At 38.9% G+C, this 20,921-nt stretch overlaps 1 protein-coding gene across 1 annotated transcript in view; it reads right to left on the bottom strand.

Moving 5' to 3' along the window:
- Nucleotides 1-19,885, bottom strand: part of LOC121379736 (cadherin-23-like) — a 48,887-nt gene extending 29,002 nt beyond the window's left edge. The window contains exons 1-10 of the mRNA XM_041508384.1: nt 19,808-19,885; nt 17,312-17,432; nt 14,897-14,901; nt 14,417-14,629; nt 8,208-8,297; nt 6,781-6,792; nt 5,850-5,969; nt 3,231-3,371; nt 2,517-2,595; nt 1,263-1,381 (exon numbers count right to left, since the gene is read on the bottom strand). Of these exons, the coding sequence (XP_041364318.1) occupies nt 1,263-1,381; nt 2,517-2,595; nt 3,231-3,371; nt 5,850-5,969; nt 6,781-6,792; nt 8,208-8,297; nt 14,417-14,629; nt 14,897-14,901; nt 17,312-17,432; nt 19,808-19,885 (978 nt within the window). The remainder of the gene's footprint in view (nt 1-1,262; nt 1,382-2,516; nt 2,596-3,230; nt 3,372-5,849; nt 5,970-6,780; nt 6,793-8,207; nt 8,298-14,416; nt 14,630-14,896; nt 14,902-17,311; nt 17,433-19,807) is intronic.
- Nucleotides 19,886-20,921: the final 1,036 nt, after the last annotated feature.

Below are 20,921 nucleotides of genomic sequence, written 5' to 3'. Positions count from 1 at the left end.
CAGGGTAGTACATACGACCGCCTTTGATGTACCAGTCGTGGCTAGAACGAGAAATAGCCCAATGGGCCCACCGACGGGGATCGATCCCAGATAGTTATTTAGACGTTAAATATTGTCAAGTATTATAGATTTTTCTTACTGTTAGATTACGCATTAATCATATTAAAACCGGCCTCGGTGGCGTCGTGGTAGGCCATCGGTCTACAGGCTGGTAGGTACTGGGTTCGGATCCCAGTCGAGGCAAGGGATTTTTAATCCAGATACCGACTCCAAACCCTGAGTGAGTGCTCCGCAAGGCTCAATAAGTAGGTGTAAACCACTTGCACCGACCAGTGATCCATAACTGGTTCAACAAAGGCCATGGTTTGTGCTATCCTGCCTGTGGGAAGCGCAAACAAAAGATCCCTTGCTGCTAATCGGAAGAGTAGCCCATGTAGTGGCGACAGCGGGTTTCCTCTCAAAATCTGTGTGGTCCTTAACCATATGTCTGACGCCATATAACCGTAAATAAAATGTGTTGAGTGCGTCGTTAAATAAAACAGTTCTTCTTAATCATACTACAATTATGTTTTTGGTCGTCCTACAGGTGTTTATATTGGCCTAATATAATTTTACCTGAAATTCACACTCCTCCCCCAAAGAAAAAAGAAAAAAAAGAAGACCTCAGGAAAATAAACTACGTGTCTGAGAAACCAGGGTCATTGATTGCTGAGGTGGGTCCTGTAAAAAAAATCATAAGTGCCCATTTACTGTTCTCTTACAGTTAACAAAACCCTTAACCCCTCTCTAGATGCTGGATTTAGATCAGTCGGTTGAGTGCTCGCTTGAGATGCTTGCGTTTCAGGATCGAACCACCTAAGTGGATCCATTCTGCTGATTGTTTTTTTTCTAATGCATCACAACTAGTCAAAGGCCGTGGAGTGTGCTTTCCTGTCTGTGGGAAAGTGCATATAAAAGATCCCTTGCTACATTAGGAAAAATGTAGCGGGTTTCCTCTGATGACTACGAGTCAGAATTACCAAATGTTTGACATCCAATAACCAATGATAAATTAATCAATGTGCTCCAGTGGTGTCGTTAAACAAAACAAACTTTTGACTCTCTGTGTGTCTCTGTCTCCCTCTGTCTCTCTCTCATATCTCTCTCCTGCTTTCTCTCTGTCTCTCTCACTCTCTCTCTTTCTCATCCGTCTCTTTCTCTGTCTGTCTGTCTGTTTGTCTCTCTCTCTCTCTCTCTCTCATTCTCTCACAATATGTACTTACAGTAACGTTGATCTTGAACACTCCACCTCGCTTTCTAACATCCGGGTCATCTGCATCCAGTTTGTTAGCGATGGCGATTTCGCCAGTGGTTTCATTTATTGAAAAGTTTGTATGGGGGCCTGAAACATGAAGAGTGTTTAGTGAAGAATGGAAAGGAATATTTTTGCATAATTTTGCGCATTTATTTCATTTCAGTTTATTTTCCTGCTTATATCCAATTAAAGTTCAAGCACGCTGTCCTGGGCACACACTTCAGCTATCTGGGCTGTGTGTCCAGGACAGTGGGTTAGTGGTTAGTGAGAGAGAAGTTGGTGTAGTGGCCTTACATCTACTCACTGAGTCGCTAAATTCGCTCTGGGTGGGAGCTGGAGCGAACTCAGTACCCACCAGCCTTATGTCAGATGGCTTAACCACTATTCCACTGAGACTAGTATCTAATATAATACTTATTTGGACATTTACTTGAGGGACAAATATAGGAAACCGCTGCCGCCACAAAGGCTACTCCTAACGATAAATTTCGTTTTAATTTATTTTCGTGCTCATATCCAATTAAGTAAGGTTCAAGCACACTAATCTGGGCACACACCTCAGCTATCTCAGCTGTTTGTCCGGTGTAGGGAATTAGTGGTTAGCGAGAGAGAGAGAGAAAGGGTTTAACGTTTTAAATAATATGTACATGCATGTAAGCAAAATGGAAAAATAAAAAACTATTACTGGTGTGTTGGCAGAAATAAAGTTTCTCGAGTATTACGACTTTACTCTAGTGGTGTCGTTAAACAAAACAAACTTTGACGTTTTAAGTAATATATACTTGCATGTATGCGAAATGGAAACAAACTATTGCTGGTATGTTGGCAGAAATAAAAATGTTCATGTATTACGACTTTATTCTAGTGGTGTCGTTAAACAAAACAAACTTGAACTCTTGTTTTTTGTGAGTTTAAGACTGGAATTTGTGTTAATGGAAAATTACCGGCCTCGGCCTACAGGCTGGTAGGTACAGGGTTCGCAGCTCGGTACCGGCTCCAACTCAGAGCGATTTCTTAAGGGCCCAATGGGTAGGTGTAAGACCACTACACCCTCTTCTCTCTCACTAACCACTAACCAGCTAACAAGTAACCCACTGTCCTGGACAGACAACCCAAATAGCTGAGGTGTGTGCCTAGGACAGCGTGCTTGAACCTTAATTGGATATAAGCACGAAAATAAGTTGAAATGAAATGAAATGAATGAAATGGAAAATTGACGTACCTCCAGTGAAGCTATATCTAACATCGTTCGGTATACCACGATCTCCATCATATGCCGTCACTTTCAATATTGACGAGTTCTGAACAAAATTAATTGTAACATATAAATACAGTGGTACAATAGTTCATGACATAACATGTTCAAACATAGCCTGGATGGAACTGTGTATTTTAGCATAATGCAAAAACTAAAATATTCTTTATCTTTATCATTATTATTATTATTATAGTAGTAGTAGTAGTAGTAGTAGTAGTAGTAGTAGTAGTAGTAGTAGTAGTAGTAGTAGTAGTAAGTAGTAGTAGTAGTAGTAGTAGTAGATGTAGTTGTAATATTATGACCATCTTCTTTATTATCATCATCATCATCATCATCATCATCATCATCTTCATCATCATCATTATCATCATCACTACCACCACCACCACCACCACCACCATCATCATCATATCGTCATCATCATTATCACTACCATCTTCATAATATAATAATTAGTACTAGTGGTAATAACATCATCATCATCATCATCATCATCATCATCAACTTAGCGTTTGAGAGGAATTTGAGAAACAAAATTTTTGACTTGCTTGACCTGCAGATTTGTTTTTATAAAATGCTAGTAAAACCAAATTGTTTAGTTGTATACAATGGCTACCGGGCAATAAATAAACCTTCCCTGTACCCATCGCATGTGATTACGTCTGGAACCGTCCTTACTTCAGTTAAAGTTTCTTTGAAAGATGCCAGATAGGGCAGGTTGACGAAATACGGCGGCGAGTCTTGGACGTCCCGGATCGATATCACAAGATCGGACTCATTAGCGTGGTGTACGGCCTTGCTTTCATTGAAATTAGTATCCTGGTCAAAAAAGAAAATCACATATTAATATTACGACATTTGCAGAACTTGCTTTATAGTGAAACACAATGCCCACGGTGAATTACATACCTGTATTAAGTGTTGAAAGGAAATGTTTTATTTAACGACGCACTCAACACATTTTATTTACGGTTATAATGGCGTCGGACATATGGTTAAGTAGCACATAGATACTGAGGGAGGAAACCCGCTGTCGCCACTTCATGGGCTACTATTTTCCATTATCAGCAAGGGATTTTTTATATGCACCATCCCATAGACAGGATAGCACATACCACGGCCTTTGATGTTCCAGTTGTGGTGCACTGGCTGGAACGAGAAATAGCGCAATGGGCCGAATGACGGGGATCGATCCCAAACCGACAGCGCATTAAGCGAGCGCAGTGTGGGATAACAACTCAGAGACGTATATAAACATACTGAGGGTGGGGAGGGGATGGGGTTTGGGGTTGATGGCTGTTACTCCCACCAAAACTACTTAAGAAGTGACTTTTAAGTTTGAATATTCTTTTAGTCTACCTGGTAATACACTATATTATCTTTGTGTCCAGCTAATTCTTTTTTTTATTGACGCACGCACGCACCCCTCCCCACCCTCTCCCGCAACGCCCCCGGCCTCCCCCGCCTTCCCTCTTGTTATTATAAGCTAGGTTTGATGTTTTGGACATTCAGAAATAACTCAAATACCATTGTTTGAAATACAGACAGACAGAGAAATTCTTTATTTACAATTCACCGTGTGTTCAATAATAATTATACAATAATAAAAATACATAAGCCACTCGTATGGAGTTATGAGAGACTTTAGAACTGTTAAAATACTCATAAATATTTTTATAAGTTATTGTGTTTACACGAAATAAAACAAAAACCCATAAATAATGACATTTGTATATGACTATGTATATAAAAAAAAGCCTCCACACAGTCATTGGTATCGGAGATCAAACGCCGAAGATGGCGGTGGATTGGCCATGTCATCAGAATGCCTCAAACAGCCCTACCAAGAGTGGCACTCCAATGGGCCCTTCCTGAAAAAAGGAAACGTGGAGGGCCAAAAGAAACATGGAGGAGGACAGTAAAGAAGGAAATCCGAGAGGGCAGTCTGAGCTGGGGCTGCTGGAGAAAAAGGCAAAAGACCGGCAACAGTGGCGATCTCTGGTTACAGCCTTATGGGCTTCTTAGCACGAACGGGATTTAAAAAAAAAAAAAAAATATATATACACAAAAAAATCTTTGGCGACGTAATAAAATAAAGGCTCATGTAGACTAGATGCGGTGCGTGGGTACGGTCTGGATAAACAAACTCGAAATACATTGATTTCAATCAGAATAATGCATGAGTGGCAGTTAGATACCATTTATCTCACGAGTTGTTTTAAAATGTATCTTAACGAGCGAAAGCGAGTTTGATACGTTTATAAACAACGAGTTGTGAGATAAATGGTATCTAACAGACACGAATGTAGTATTCTATTTCTTACATAATAATCCTCAAAAATCAAATTTTAACATATTTTCGACTAAACGTTATTTACAGCCGTTTCACTTGCAGCTGACTTACGCGTAACAGACCCATGATTGTCAGGTTAACTATACGTCACAGTGTAATCGATTTCCATCATGTAGTTTTTCATTGGATGTATGGCATTGGTGACTTGGTCATCACCTATGAGCAGCCAGTCGTATGTATTGAAATTGTTAACACAGTAAACAACTATGCGTTACAAAAAATAACGCATGGTGTTCTCACCAACGATGGTGTAAGAAAATGAGATGCGTGTGGTCCTTGCGTCTGCAAAACGTATGCGGCCAGACGCAATGAAATAATCGTGTGGATAATAATAATATGGACGCAACTGTCGGACGTACACACTCGGCGCATTCAGTCTACATGAGCTTCAAGATGGCAACTTGTGGCTGTAATTTTAACAACATCATGCCCTTTTTACAAAAATATATTTAAAAGGTTATTAAAATTTACTACAGTACCTACTGCTTTAAAAAAATAAAAATAAAGATCTACCCTAGAAAGCCTGAACATAAACAAACACCTTACTTATACAGACACTGATATTCTAAAAACAAAATATAATATTATACTTAATATATAAATTTAGTCATGAAATAAAGCTCCTTCGGGACAATCTCTTTAAAGCTAGATTTATAGGCCTACTTCACCGCCGACTCTTGTTGTGGATTAGTTGATTCGCCCACTTCTGCTTCTATTCAAACCTAATCCTCATTTTGTCAGTGAATTCAGTATGATTTAAACACAGTTCATAATAAATTTTAACGCGCGTTCGTTTAACGCTTTTTCGTTTACCTAATAAAAAACAACATTTCAGTTTCGCATGAGGTCGGCAATTAAAGAATGAATTGACCTTAAGAGCACACGATAACAGATAATTAATCTACACTAATTTTACACAATCAATGATTCTGGATTATACTTACCCAGGCGCGCACTTTGAATTGATAAAAAGATCTTTTCTCGTAATCCAATTTGTTTTTGAGCGTGATCTCTCCAGTGTAAGTATTAATATGGAATGTGTTTTCATACACATCATCTGCATCCTGAAGATAAACAAAACAATATCAGTGATCTATGTAACACAGGTTTTAAAATGTCTGCGATACGATTTATTGTACATGCAGGTCCAAATGATAGAGCGAAGTCACTTCTCTCTCAAAACTTTGAAAGGGCGAAGTTTTTTACATGAGGGCTAGCTATCTGTCGTATTTTTGGAGGAAAATAAATAATAAATGTTTTATTTAACGACACACTCAACACATTTTATTCACAGTTATATGGCGTTAGACATGATTAAGGACCACAAAGATAGAGAGAGGAAACCCGCTGTCGCCACTTCATGGGCTACTCTTTTCGATTGGCAGCAAGGGATCTTTTATATGCACCATTCCACACAGGGTAGTACATACCACGGCTTTTGATATACCAGTCGTGGTGCACTGGCTGGAACGAGAAATAGCCCAATGCGAGCGAGCGCTGTACCACTGAGCTACGTCCGCTTATTTTTGGAGGAGAGCCCATTGTAAGACCACCACATCCCATCTACACGTGGCACAGGTTACACATAGTAATGCAAATAAATCCAAATGACAATGCGTTTTCAGTGTATTGCATCTGAAACGATAATTTCTGTAATAGTCACGATCTCTTCAATTAAAGCTACACTCTCTCGTGTATTTGTGTTTCTTTAACCTTTAGAACAGACAGTTCACATTCAAATACATTATCGTCGTATGTCACTTTTGTAATGTCTTCTGCATTTTACCATTCATTGTTGTGTTCGAAAGACAGAAACGGCCTTCGGTGGACAATAAATAGTTCGAGGGGGTAGGGGATTAATAAATATTTGCTTACCTGAGCTTGAGACTGAAAGAGAAAGACAAAAAAATGTGTTGTTATTATACAATGTAATCATACTCAGACAAATATATACCTGGTGTGGGGAGACAAGGGGCTGGACCTCCACTCCCCCACCCACCCACCCACACCATTGATGACGAAAATAAATTTGACACTTTTAAGCATTTCTTTCACTGCTAATATACAACTTTCATTTAAGTAGTTATATGTAGACCCCTCCCTGCAAAAAATATTGGATCGGCGCCTGGTATACTATAAACAAATGAAATACATTTCGTACATAGTATTAACATCATAGGCGGGCAGTTATAATTTTATTATATATTAATTTTAATTGTTTTACGATCCCCCTCCAAACCTCCCCAAAGTTCCCTTAGCATTCCGCCCCATGTCATTGGGCCGCTCTAAATGTAGATTTTTGTTTAACTGGATTCGCCACTTGAACACAATTTGTAAAAATGCATACTGTTAAAGCACACGATGTTATCTTTTAAACGTTTTGCTTGTACGCTTACAGAACGTAGTGTTTCGGTAATGTTTACTAAGTACTCGACCCTATCATAGCAACGTAACAGCAGATGATCTTTGGATTGCGCAAATGGCTCTCCGTGTGATCACTCCTACTCGTCTTTTCCCTCGTCACACCCACACACACACACACACACACACACATGTATATATATCCCTCCCTCCCCCCCCCCTCTCTCTCTCTCTCTCTAGTTTTTTTCTCTCCCTCTCTTTTTCTCTCCTCTTTCTGTCTCTGTCTCTCTATCAGTCTCTGTCTCTGTCTGTCTCTCTTTCTCCCTCCCTATCTCTCTCTCTCTCTCTCTCTCTCTCTCTCTCTCTCTCTCTCTCTCACACACACACACACACACACACACACACACACACACACAGACCTTTCTATGACACCCAATAGCCGATGGTATTTTTGTTCATTCTTTGTTTGTCGGTGTGTGTCTCTCTCTGTGTCTAACTCTATCTCTTCTCTTTCTCTCTCCGTGTCTGTCTGTCTGTCCCTGTCCTGGCCTGTCTGTCTGGCTCTCTCTCTCTCTCTCTCTCTCTCTCTCTCTCTCTCTCTCTCTCTCTCTCTCTCTCTCTCTCTCTCTCTGTATGACACCCAATAGTATTTTTGTTCATTCTTTGTTTGTCGGTGTGTGTCTCTCTCTGTGTTTATCTCTCTGTGTCTATCTCTGTGTCTGTCTCTGTCTCTCTCTGTCTCTCTGTCTCTCTCTCTCTCTCTCTCTCTCTCTCTCTCTCTCTCTCTCTCTCTCTCTCTCTCTCTCTCTCCCAACCATTTCTCCCTCCTTAAATATATCCTTTGTACTACCAATTTGTTTTACTTTATTTTGCATTATATAGTTAACAAAATAACAATTACACATGTAGGGTAGACGATATTATTCATATAACAAATGTACCTCGTTTATGGTAACCCTGTAAGATGGGGGATCAAAAATGGGTGCCTCATCATTCACATCCGTGATATATAGCCGCAAGACTGCGGTCACCTGAAAATATGTTAGTAAGAGTTACACAAAAATGCTTTTGTTTAACGACACCAATAGAGTACATTTATTTGTTTATTTATATTTGGTAATTTTGAAATGTGTCTTAGAAAGGAAACCCGCTACATTTTTCCATTAGTAGCAAGGGATCTTTTATATGCAACATCCCATAGACAGGATAGCACATACCATGACCTTTGAAATAGTGTGTTAGTAAGAGATGCGTGATTTATAACCTCCTGACATTTAGCCAAAATGGTTTATGATTCGGTGGTTATTATGTAGGTTAGTTGGACTTATGTAATACAAAAGACAAAGTGTATACCGACGAGATTCGAACCCATTTACACCCATTGAGTTGTATAAGCCGATACCGGGATTTGAACCCAGTACCTACTAGTCATAAGTCGTATGGCTTAATAATACGTCAATGAGAACGGTAGTCATTGGAATAACAGCCCGTGACGTTAATCACTCGATCAGCCGTTAACATCCAAAATCAAGCCGGATTAAAAAAACAAATATTGGGGTCATGGGCGTACTGACTACCATTTGGGGGGGGGGGGGGGGGGGGGGGTGCAGGCAGGTGTGGCTTTTGCCCGAGTTAAACGAAATTGCCCGAATCTGGATAACTACATTTATTCATATTAGCTATATAGGGATGCAAACGAACCACTACGCATTTCTACATGGATTACAACTAATTTTAATGGTAGAATGATGAAAAGACAAGGCAAGAAGGTCTCAGGTTATCACATTTTGCCATAATATCTGTATCATCAATGGCGTAGCCAGAATGAGGCAGACGAGGTGCTTGCCTCGTCTGGAATTTCCCCAGATTTATTTTATTTTTCCCATGACACTGATATTTATTTTACAGGTCTGGGTTTGCCTTGGCGTTTTTGTTTCCTCTCTGGCTACGCCCCAGATTAATTTCTGCCCAAATTTGAGTTTTTGTTCCAGCACTAGGGGCGCAGTTGCCCCCTTCCCCCACTCCCGTCTCGTACGCTTATGATTGGGCGGGGAGAAGACTGGGAATAAAACACATGGATCAATCCAATGAAAATATGAAAAGTGGGGTGGGGTGGGGGTGGGGGGGGGGGGGGGGAGCATTTGAATATATTTAGAATGGGAGGACCGCGCTTGAATCCACCTCTGCAAATAAATTATCAATTAATGGTAGTTAAAACCAGTACTGTCAAACACTCATAGGCAATGTAAGCCAATGGGTAACGCATCTGCAACGTTAACCCAGGACAGTGTGCTTGAATCTTAACAATATAATTATAACCATGAACATATACATTGTTCAAGATATTTAGGGAAATATAACCAGTATGACCCACGTGTCATAATGATTTCACGTGCACAACGAATGACGTAATTTTGTGAAGCAACGTCATAACTTAATGCGGCTTCTCCAGTGTAAACGCGTATCAAAATGACGTCATTTCTAAATAATTCCATTTTATAATTACTGTTTTATAATAGGCGTCTGGATTGATTAAAACGCTATCACGTGATCTAAAAAAAAACTTAATTTTTCCATGAACGCGAAAACTGCACTTTTCGGTAAACAAATAAAAACAGAATGTTATTACCGTAACTACTTTTTATCAATTACGTCAACAACGAAATCCCCGAGGATTCTATCATTTCTATTTTTATCCCAATATCGTCTGCACTGGGACTGACAGTGACAATTCAGGCTTTAAACGACTCCGGTTTGGATCTGAGATACATAATGTATATGCCAGGCCACGAAAAACGAAGCTTCTATTAGAAGTTATAGCATAGAATGCTCAACAAAGAGAGACATGAGCGCAGCTCTGTCACATTTGACAAAAACACCAAATCGACAACTTACACGGACGAAAACACATACGCCTTCGTGCACAGTTACGCGACCTGGGGTCAAATTAAAAAAAGCTTGCTACTAACTCCATTTTGTTGCTAAGTGTTATTCATAAAACCCTTCTAATGGTAGCAAGCTTCTAAGTTGCTTGCTAAGTGTAGAGTCGATCGGGAGTACCTCTAACTCATTAGCAAGCTGCTAAATCACTTGTTTGTGTTACGTCGTGCAGTATTACGGATATAGTTGCCGTGGACATTGAACACGAAACAAGACGAAACTGCGCCCTTCTGCCCTACCAGCAAGTCCTCATAGCTTTGCAATGCGTCTGGGACATGTCATATCATTGTTGGATCCTCTACAGATATAACAATCTACAGCTTGCAGATCGATCCACCGTTTATCCACTTCCCTACCACAGAAAATAGATGACTTTGTGAAACTTCCAAATTACGCCGACTCTCAAAGAATTAAATCTGCATTCCCTGGAATATTTTTTTATTGTTTAACCATTTAGATTGGATGATCCAGTTCTGTTTGGTACATGTAAGGTCTACCACATCGCTATAGTTTGGCAATGCTCGCTTAACTACATTATCTAGGTCAACTACAAACGCAATGGTCAGCTTTGTTTTTCTTCATTTAGCGGGACGCCAGTAGAACTGGGACTTTACGTGATTTGCGCAGGCGCTGTGCTTCTCACGTGGTTTTGAACAAATTTAACTGTCTTGATTGAGGGGTCGTCTCATATCTCCAAAAAATATTTATATCCACAGAGGTATGGTACAATATCTTTCCAGGGGTCGGTGGGAGATTTGCCTTGACATATTAACAGTGGCCATCGGTTGGCATACGCGTTACATGTAAGGGAGTGTTAATAATTATGTAACGCTCTAGGGGGAGAGGAAGAGGTTGGTGTATTCGATTTACTTATCATTTATCAAGACTATTTGTTATTTCTATTCATCACTTAGACCTAAAAAGGTGGGGGGGGGGGGGGGGGGGGTAATTGCGCGGTCGGTCTAGGATCGATCCCCATCAGCGGGCTCGTTCCAGCCAGTGCGCCATGACTGGTATATAAAAGGCCATGGTATGTGATATCCTGTTTGTGGGATGGTACATATAAACGGTCCCTTGCAAAAACAATATAGCGGGTTTCCAAGGCGCTTGTGCAGGGATTTTAGCGGATTGGGGGCTATAGACTGTTGAGCGAAGTTTATATGGCGTTATGCTCTCCCAAAAAATATATTTCAATTTTGTTTAGCTTGGGCAGGTAAGTGTTTCGACCCCCAATACCCTCCCCCTTTACATATACTCTAAGATTTTATGTCAAAATTACCAAATGTTTGACATCCAATAGCCGATGATTAATAAATCAATATGCTCTAACATTGATGTCGTTAAATAAAACAAACTTTCCATACGAAAGAATATTTATTTTAATTTGTTGATTATAACACTCGTAAAATTAACAAGTAAAAACGTCCAATGTCTGCTTTAGTATATTTTATATAAAAAATATACATGCTCAATGTGTTATACAGACTAAACTTTGAAAGTTCTACTAACACTTTATAAAATATTAATTCTGAAATAGGAAGGTACGATTGTCGATAACACGTTGTCAAGATCAAATCGGTTTTATCGAAAGACTAGCACCCTATCCTCAACAGAACGTTCTTCGTACAGCGCAAACTTTCTCATTTCATTTTTTTGAGATGACCCAAACAATTTCAAATCCGCAGACGCACATGTTGACTGAAATTGACAACAGGCTGTCGCTTGTGCTTTGCCGAGCAATGGAGGCACAGGCGACGAATCGAGCGTGTACTTTTGACGATCTCCGTTTATAGCGAACACAAACAAGTTTTTTTAAAGTGCATTTGAGCTTGTATTTCATATTTGTACATGATGTTATAATATGGTAACCAGAGACTGTAACTTTAAGGACGAGTTTTTCCAAATAGGACAGTTCCCTCCTGTTATCGGATGTGTAGTTGGCACACATCTTTCTGGGGTGCGTCGAGTGTATCTTTAACTTTCTCGTACTTTTGCGCCGAAAATAAATTTTCATCCAGCGAAAATAAATTATAATTTGGTTAATCTACAAACCTGTAACACACTTAGATCACGTTTTTATCAAATGGAGTGAAAAAGCAGGTTTTATATCGATAAATACCATGGGAATCCCCATGTCCCAATTGCTTGAAATAATTTTGAAAGTTAGTATTCTGATGTCACCGGTAGAACACAACAATGCCTACGTCACGACAAATTTCACAGAGTGCTCACAGACTTGGGGTGCGTTCTTTTCACCTCTCCTGGACATGTTCCAACTGTTCTGTCCTGGTTGTATCCCCTCTCCAGATATCGTAAGACTTAGCAAAATTATTGGTTTTAAGGGTTTGTAACGTTTTGTATTGAGACACTTACTTGTCTGAACTTTATTGTTACTGAAAATGTTCACGAACTGTGAAAAAAAATCTCACAAATGAACAACAACAAATCGGATGTTGATTGCGCAAACCGTGCACGAGAAAACAAACCGAACCAAAATGATAACGGTCACGTGGTATACCAACGTCTGTGGCATTGAAAGGGAAATATCCCGTCTAAAAATAGATTAGACCTAAAATAAGAAAAATGCATTTTGTGGTATTACAAAAACCAGGATTACCAAAAAACACTTCAGGTGAATGGAAATGTATATTCTAAATAATAAACGGTAAGTAAAGTGCAATTTTATTTGTGAAAAAATGGGTTTAATAGCGAAAAACAACGCCGTAATGGTTAACAACTAGCCGTAACTAGGGTGTGTCCCTTTAACTCATAACTCATATCGAATGTTCAATACAGATGTAACTATTATCCTATCACAAAATTACCAACATTACACTTGAAATGGACATGTGTGTAAAGAAATTGATATGGTGTTGTCAAAGATTGGACGTGTGCCAATATGCTTATCAGGCAACTATGGAGCAGCATGTTTAACATGCTTTTATGAATTACGTTTTAGCTACCAACTCTGTAGCAATGAACTAGCATTTAGGAGCTTGCTAACATCTAGCAACCAACTATTAAGTTAGATGCCTTTTATGAATTTGGCCCCTGTTCTTTCCGAGAATAATATCCCACAATCACAAACTTCCTCTGAAATCCACACACCCTGTAACACTGAAACCACTTTATCCCTTTCAAGTCAGTGTTCACATTCATTAATTTAACTTTAATTAAAATTCATAAAACCTTATGTAAATCATTATAATGAATCGGAGATTTGACGGAAAAAAACAGAAGGTAACTTTCTAAGGGAATTCCCTTATTTGTGTATTAATACAGTTGTAAATCATTGTGGAATAGAATTCGATTGGGTTTTTAATATAGTTTTGTATAATGACAATATTAATGCATTTGGAATTATAAGAATTGAAGGATACACTTATGTATGAACGACTTCGCGCTAACGCGCTACGCCGTTCATACAGTGTGTAAAACTGTCTCACTCGCTCGGGTAATACAATATCCTGACACTCGTTTCGTAAAATCAGTATGACACACAAGCTCGTATAATGATCTATGTAGATATAATTTTAGCCATTTGTTGAGTGTAACGCCTAACTTGATTAGACTTTTTGACATAAGCAGGCACATATATTCTCTGTTTTTCCTTGAAGGAAATAACTTGCCTATAAGATTTCAGTACGAATTGGTGTTGGTGAATCGATACGAAATTGAAATAGGAATCGATACATGAACAAAATATGAATCGACACACACGCAAGATATCATGTATCGTATCGTAGGCAGTAGTATCGTGATAATCGATGCATCGGTGTATCGTGACACCCCTAAACTAGAGAGAGGAAGGTAGGAATGTTTTATTTAACGACGTCCTCAACACATTTTAATTACGGTTATATGGCGTCAGACATATGGTTAAGGACCATATAGATATTGAAATAGGAAACCCGCTGTCGGCACTTCATGGGCTACTCTTTTCGATTAGCAGCAAGGGATCTTTTATATGCACCATCCCACAGACAGGATAATACATACCACGGCCTTTGTTACACCAGTTGTGGATCACTGGCTGGAACGAGAAATAGCCCAATGGGCAGACCGACAGGGATCGACCCTAGACCGACCGCGCATCAAGCGAACGTTTTACCACTGGGCTACGTCCCGCCCCTAAACTAGAGAGATATTACGTCAAATAAATAAGTCTCAGCAGATGAAGAGATCGCTTACTAACGAAGAAAATACTCACTTTGTTTACACCATCAGACACAGTGATATAAATAAGTCTCAGCAGATGAAGAGATCGCTTACTAACGAAGAAAATACTCACTTTGTTTACACCATCAGACACAGTGATATAAATAAGTCTCAGCAGATGAAGAGATCGCTTACTAACGAAGAAAATACTCACTTTGTTTACACCATCAGACACAGTGATATAAATGTAGCGAATGTGTGGTTCCTGAAAATAGTAATACATGTACATTAAAAGACACCATAGCAACCATTTTGAAAGTACTGCTACGGGCCCAACGAACTTTCTTATCGCCTTAGTTCATGGGCCATAACTTTGTGAAAAATGTTATACTCGATCTGTAACAGTACATGATAAAGCTATATGCAAAATTTTATCTCAGTATCTTCAGTCATTGCAAACAAAAGATCCGGAAAAGAAATGTTCAAGGGCCATAACTCTGTGAAAACGGGTGTATTGCCATGGAAGTCAAACTTGATCTGTAACAGAACATGATAAATCTAAATACAGAGTTTCAATTCAATATCTTGAGGCACTGCAAAAAAAAGGTCCAAAAACAATTTTTTGTATCTCCCATATTCAAGGACTGTAACTTTGTAAAAAAGGGTAAAATCGTTAACACAGTCAAACTTGATATGTAACAGTACAGTACATTATAAAGCTATTCACACAATTTCAGCTCAATATATCGAGTCATTGTGAAACAAACATCCGGAAAACTATATGTAGGACAGATGGACCTTACAGAGAGACATAAAGACATAAAGACAGACAAACATACGGACAGAAGAAAGGAGACGAAACGTAATATCACCTCTGGTTGTACCGGTAGGGGACTACTAATTAACACATTGAAATAAATGGTGCTAAACTCTGTAAACAATGGCCATGACGCATATATGTGGAAGTGGTATACTGCAGCTTGTAAAACAGCAAAATGACGTCGTGCTCCGGCATAGGTTTGGCTAACTGATTTTCGTGCTTATATCCAATTAAGGTTCAAGCACGCTGTCCTGGATACACACCTCGGCTATCTGGGCTGTCTGTCCAGGACAGTGGGTTAATTTTTAGTGGTTAGTGGTCAGTGAAAACGAAGATGGTGTAGTGGTTTTACACCTACCCATTGAGTCGTTAAAACTCGCTCTGGGTAGGAGCCGGTACCGGGATTGCGAACCCTGTACCTACCAGCCTTATGTCCAATGGCTTAACCACGACTAGAGTCAAAAGAGTATTGATAAGGTTATGACTGACTCCACGAATCGCTGTCAGATGTTTTGTTTACAGGAGGACTGTCACTCCTTAGGACACTAGATTCTCTTTATATTATGCCGACTGAAGTTGGATTATTTCGTAAAATGCTACTTTTTGGTCAGGCGGACCCAGACGTGTGTGTGTGTGTGTGTGTGTGTGTGTGTGTGTGTGTGTGTGTGTGTGTGTACCCAAGATCCTCTTTTTCTGGCTTTTTATTTAAAATTTCATCGGATTATCCTTTTCACAAATTGGTCCATGTGCCCTTTTCTCTGAGCCCCCTCCTCAAATATTTCCTGTATCCGCCCCTGTTTGTACAAACGTCTTACTCATTATTAAAAAGAAAGAAAACAAAGTACGGAAAGGAATTATATATCAACTGAATCAATGTGGACCATATGCACTTTATCTTATGAAAACTTAACTTAACTACATGTATATATAAACAACCTGCTACCATTATGAATAATTAGCCAGGTAAACGTTCATCGAGAACAGTTATAGCCAGAGTGTTTTTCGGTATCGTCAATACCATATATTAGGAGTAAAAATTGTATTATGCGAGTAATGATCTCTTTATCATATAATATCAAGTTTAATACAAACTGTTTTTGTAAACAGTATACCGAACTTTAATTTCAGTCAGCCATTACGCGATATTCAAATGACGTAAGAATATGTGGCGCGGTGTATTTTTGAATGGAAATGAACGACGTCATTTTGGATTTATATATCAAAATAAACTAGTGCATAACATTTTTTGCTTTCTGAACGCTGGACAGCTTTCAGTGTAAAATTGCTATTGAAATGTTTTTATTTCATGACTATGAATGCATACGTCAATTTTGGAGTGTCACCCTGGTACGTTTGCTTAAATTTCAATAAACCTAGTGCCGAAACCTCGATTAATTTACATCTAATTTGCAAAGTTATCACATTCTTAAAGTATGTGATGTGAAAAAATATAACATACTTTGATTGCACTGAAAATGTAAGATATTATATATATATATATATATATAAAACTTTTAGAAAAACTTTCATCGAGGAATGTTATTCCACTTGTTTATCTATAATTGATTATTTTAGCAGCATTTTGATTGGTCGAATGATAGCTGATAACACATACTTTGGTTAAATCTACTATCACAAGACCTAAATTCGCAGTAGCCAGTATTGTAGAGCAGTATAGTATAGAAAAGTCGTGCACGCGTGAAATTTATGTGTAAATGTTGTTAGGTCACGTATTACAAAATTTACATGATGTTAGGCATACCACACATTGCCGGTCCTTTACAAGATAACCGCAGCCATTTTTCAAGATGGTCCACAGTACTACTAATGCCGGTCCATCCACAGTACAGACTAATCTTCCCATTTGCAGGAAATGTCGACGGTCTGTTCACCTGGATATGTTATGTTACTGTGACCGACTTATTACCAAGACAAACATAATGTCAGCCACCCATGCGACATTCCATTCATTCATTCATTCTAATAATACTGGGTTTTTTCAAGATGGTCACAATTTACTAGTACTACTAATGGATCTGACTTAAATGACTTCATTCAGTCCATTATCATATAACACAGTACAAAGCCAAGAGATCCACTATTCCAGTGATCGTGCACGATACCCACCCATCACATGGCCAAAGTCGAGTTTCTTCTTGAGGATAATGTCGACGGTCTGTTCACTACTTATTAGACAACCTCGAGTAAACCAGTTGTTGAGTTCGACGAGGCCATTTTCAGTGATGCTCTAACAGTCAATTGTAAACGTTAGACGAGTGTTTGAGCTCATCAGTAGCCGACAGGTTTACCAAGATTTAGACCTTCAAAAAACAACAATCTCCGCCAAACAGTTAAACACAAATCACAGTCTGCTACTTGATACCACCCATGCGATCTATCAGGTAAACTGAAGCATCCTCAGATATAGAGATAGAGACTTTCATTCATTCATTCATTATCGTCCATTCTATTCACTGTTTTGACAATGATATCTGTGTTTTATTGACATTGTCTCGTCCATATACCTTTTTCTTCTAACAAACTCGACACACAAATAAAACCGATTTTCTTTCGTGCTAGGGCGTCGTTAAACATAAATTAATTAATTAATTAATTCATTCATTCATTCATTCATTCATTCACTCAAACCCAAACCCACAAACAATCTCCGCCACGCATGATATCCATCGGGATCGTCCATTCATTCATTCACTCATTCATTCATTCATTCATATGCCATTTCTCTTGTTGACGACACCTTTGAAACAATCTCCGTAACGACTTGAAAGTTATAATGTTTTAACAAAATACCAATCATATTGTATTCTCTATTTCGAAAATATTAAGATTAATGGCGGATAGGTGTGTTTTCCGGTCTAATTAATAGGGTTCCAGGCACGTGATGCCAAACAGTGTGGTAATTTGCTGGACATATCAATGAAAAAGATAAGAGAATTTCGTTTTTTTGTATGAAATAAACAAAATAGAATAGTAAGACCGGAAACAAACAAAACAAACTCAGTATCGTCCATTTAAATGACTTTTGCAATTAGTCTCAGCTAACAATGGCTAACAAAGTGCAAAATGTGTCGTGTGTACACTTGAAATGTGCGGGTTGATTTTTATGACGGGTTTTTCTTTTAAGTGGTATATGTTTGAGGAAGAGGGGATTCTTGTGTATTACTATGTGTGTTGCATTTAAATGTTAACATGTTACCAAACTAAAAGAGAATTTTTTTCTGATCGTTCTACTGTTCTGTACTAGTTCTTAACTTCATTTTATTTCCTAATATGTCTTTTTCATACGTAAGAAATTAATTTTAAATGACTTACCTTGTATGACGTATATCAATTATTATTGGGAACCAAAATCCAGTTTGAGCTACTTACAAATATTAAGTCGACCACAAACACATTGAACATACAGACACTGATATTCTAAACCAGAAAATATATTTAATAATTGTAGTCGTTAAAAGTTGTTATTAAACGCAAACATCTTACAGTGCAACACACTCAGGATCGTCAATTTAAATGTCTTACCTTGTATGACGTATATCAGCAAACCCACAACCAAGCTCCGCCAAACAGTGATATCTAACAAACTCGGGATCGTCCATTTAAATGACTTACCTTGTATGACGTATATCAGCAAACCCACAACCAAGCTCCGCCAAACAGTGATATCTAACAAACTCAGTATCGTCCATTTAAATGACTTACCTTGTATGACGTATATCAGCAAACCCACAACCAAGCTCCGCCAAACAGTGATATCTAACAAACTCAGTATCGTCCATTTAAATGACTTACCTTGTATGACGTACATCAGCAAACCCACAAACAATCTCCGCCAAACAGTGATATCAAACAAACTCGGGATCGTCCATTTAAATGACTTACCTTGTATGACGTATATCAGCAAACCCACAAACAATCTCCGCCAAACAGTGATATCTAACAAACTCGGGATCGTCCATTTAAATGACTTACCTTGTATGACGTATATCAGCAAACCCACAACCAATCTTCGCCAAACAGTGATATCTAACAAACTCGGGATCGTCCATTTAAATGACTTACCTTGTATGACAGATACCAGCAAACCCACAACCAAGTTTCGCCAAACAGTGATGTCTAACAAACTCAGTATCGTCCATTTAAATGACTTACCTTGTATGACGTATATCAGCAAACCCACAACCAGGCTCCGCCAAACAGTGATATCTAACAAACTCGGGATCATCCATTTAAATGTCTTACCTTGTATGACGTATATCAATAAACCCACAACCAAGCTTCGCCAAACAGTGATATCTAACAAACTCAGTATCGTCCATTTAAATGACTTACCTTGTATGACGTATACCAGTAAACCCACAACTAAGCTTCGCCAAACAGTGATATCTAACAAACTCGGGATCGTCCATTTAAATGACTTACCTTGTATGACGTATACCAGCAAACCCACAACCAAGCTCCGCCAAACAGTGATATCTAACAAACTCAGTATCGTCCATTTAAATGACTTACCTTGTATGACGTATACCAGCAAACCCACAACCAAGCTCCGCCAAACAGTGATATCTAACAAACTCGGGATCGTCCATTTAAATGACTTACCTTGTATGACGTATATCCAGCAAACCCACAACCAAGCTCCGCCAAACAGTGATATCTAACAAACTCAGTATCGTCCATTTAAATGACTTACCTTGTATGACGTATATCAGCAAACCCACAACCAGGCTCCGCCAAACAGTGATATCTAACAAACTCGGGATCGTCCATTTAAATGACTTACCTTGTATGACGTATACCAGCAAACCCACAACCAAGCTCCGCCAAACAGTGATATCTAACAAACTCGGGATCGTCCATTTAAATGACTTACCTTGTATGACGTATACCAGTAAACCCACAACCAAGCTCCGCCAAACAGTGATATCTAACAAACTCGGGATCGTCCATTTAAATGACTTACCTTGTATGACGTATACCAGTAAACCCACAACTAAGCTCCGCCAAACAGTGATATCTAACAAACTCAGTATCGTCCATTTAAATGACTTACCTTGTATGACAGATACCAGCAAACCCACAACCAAGCTCCGCCAAACAGTGATATCTAACAAACTCGGGATCGTCCATTTAAATGACTTACCTTGTATGACGTATATCAGCAAACCCACAACCAAGCTCCGCCAAACAGTGATATCTAACAAACTCGGGATCGTCCATTTAAATGACTTACCTTGTATGACAGATACCAGCAAACCCACAACCAAGCTTCGCCAAACAGTGATATCTAACAAACTCAGTATCGTCCATTTAAATGACTTACCTTGTATGACGTATACCAGTAAACCCACAACTAAGCTTCGCCAAACAGTGATATCTAACAAACTCGGGATCGTCCATTTAAATGACTTACCTTGTATGACGTATACCAGCAAACCCACAACCAAGCTCCGCCAAACAGTGATATCTAACAAACTCAGTATCGTCCATTTAAATGACTTACCTTGTATGACAGATACCAGCAAACCCACAACCAAGCTCCGCCAAACAGTGATATCTAACAAACTCAGTATCGTCCATTTAAATGACTTACCTTGTATGACGTATACCAGCAAACCCACAACCAAGCTTCGCCAAACAGTGATATCTAACAAACTCAGTATCGTCCATTTAAATGACTTACCTTGTATGACGTACATCAGCAAACCCACAAACA

Source organism: Gigantopelta aegis, chromosome 8 (genome assembly GCF_016097555.1).
Source record: "Gigantopelta aegis isolate Gae_Host chromosome 8, Gae_host_genome, whole genome shotgun sequence".
Taxonomy (NCBI): domain Eukaryota; kingdom Metazoa; phylum Mollusca; class Gastropoda; order Neomphalida; family Peltospiridae; genus Gigantopelta; species Gigantopelta aegis.
This window is presented reverse-complemented; position numbering and strand designations above follow the sequence as displayed.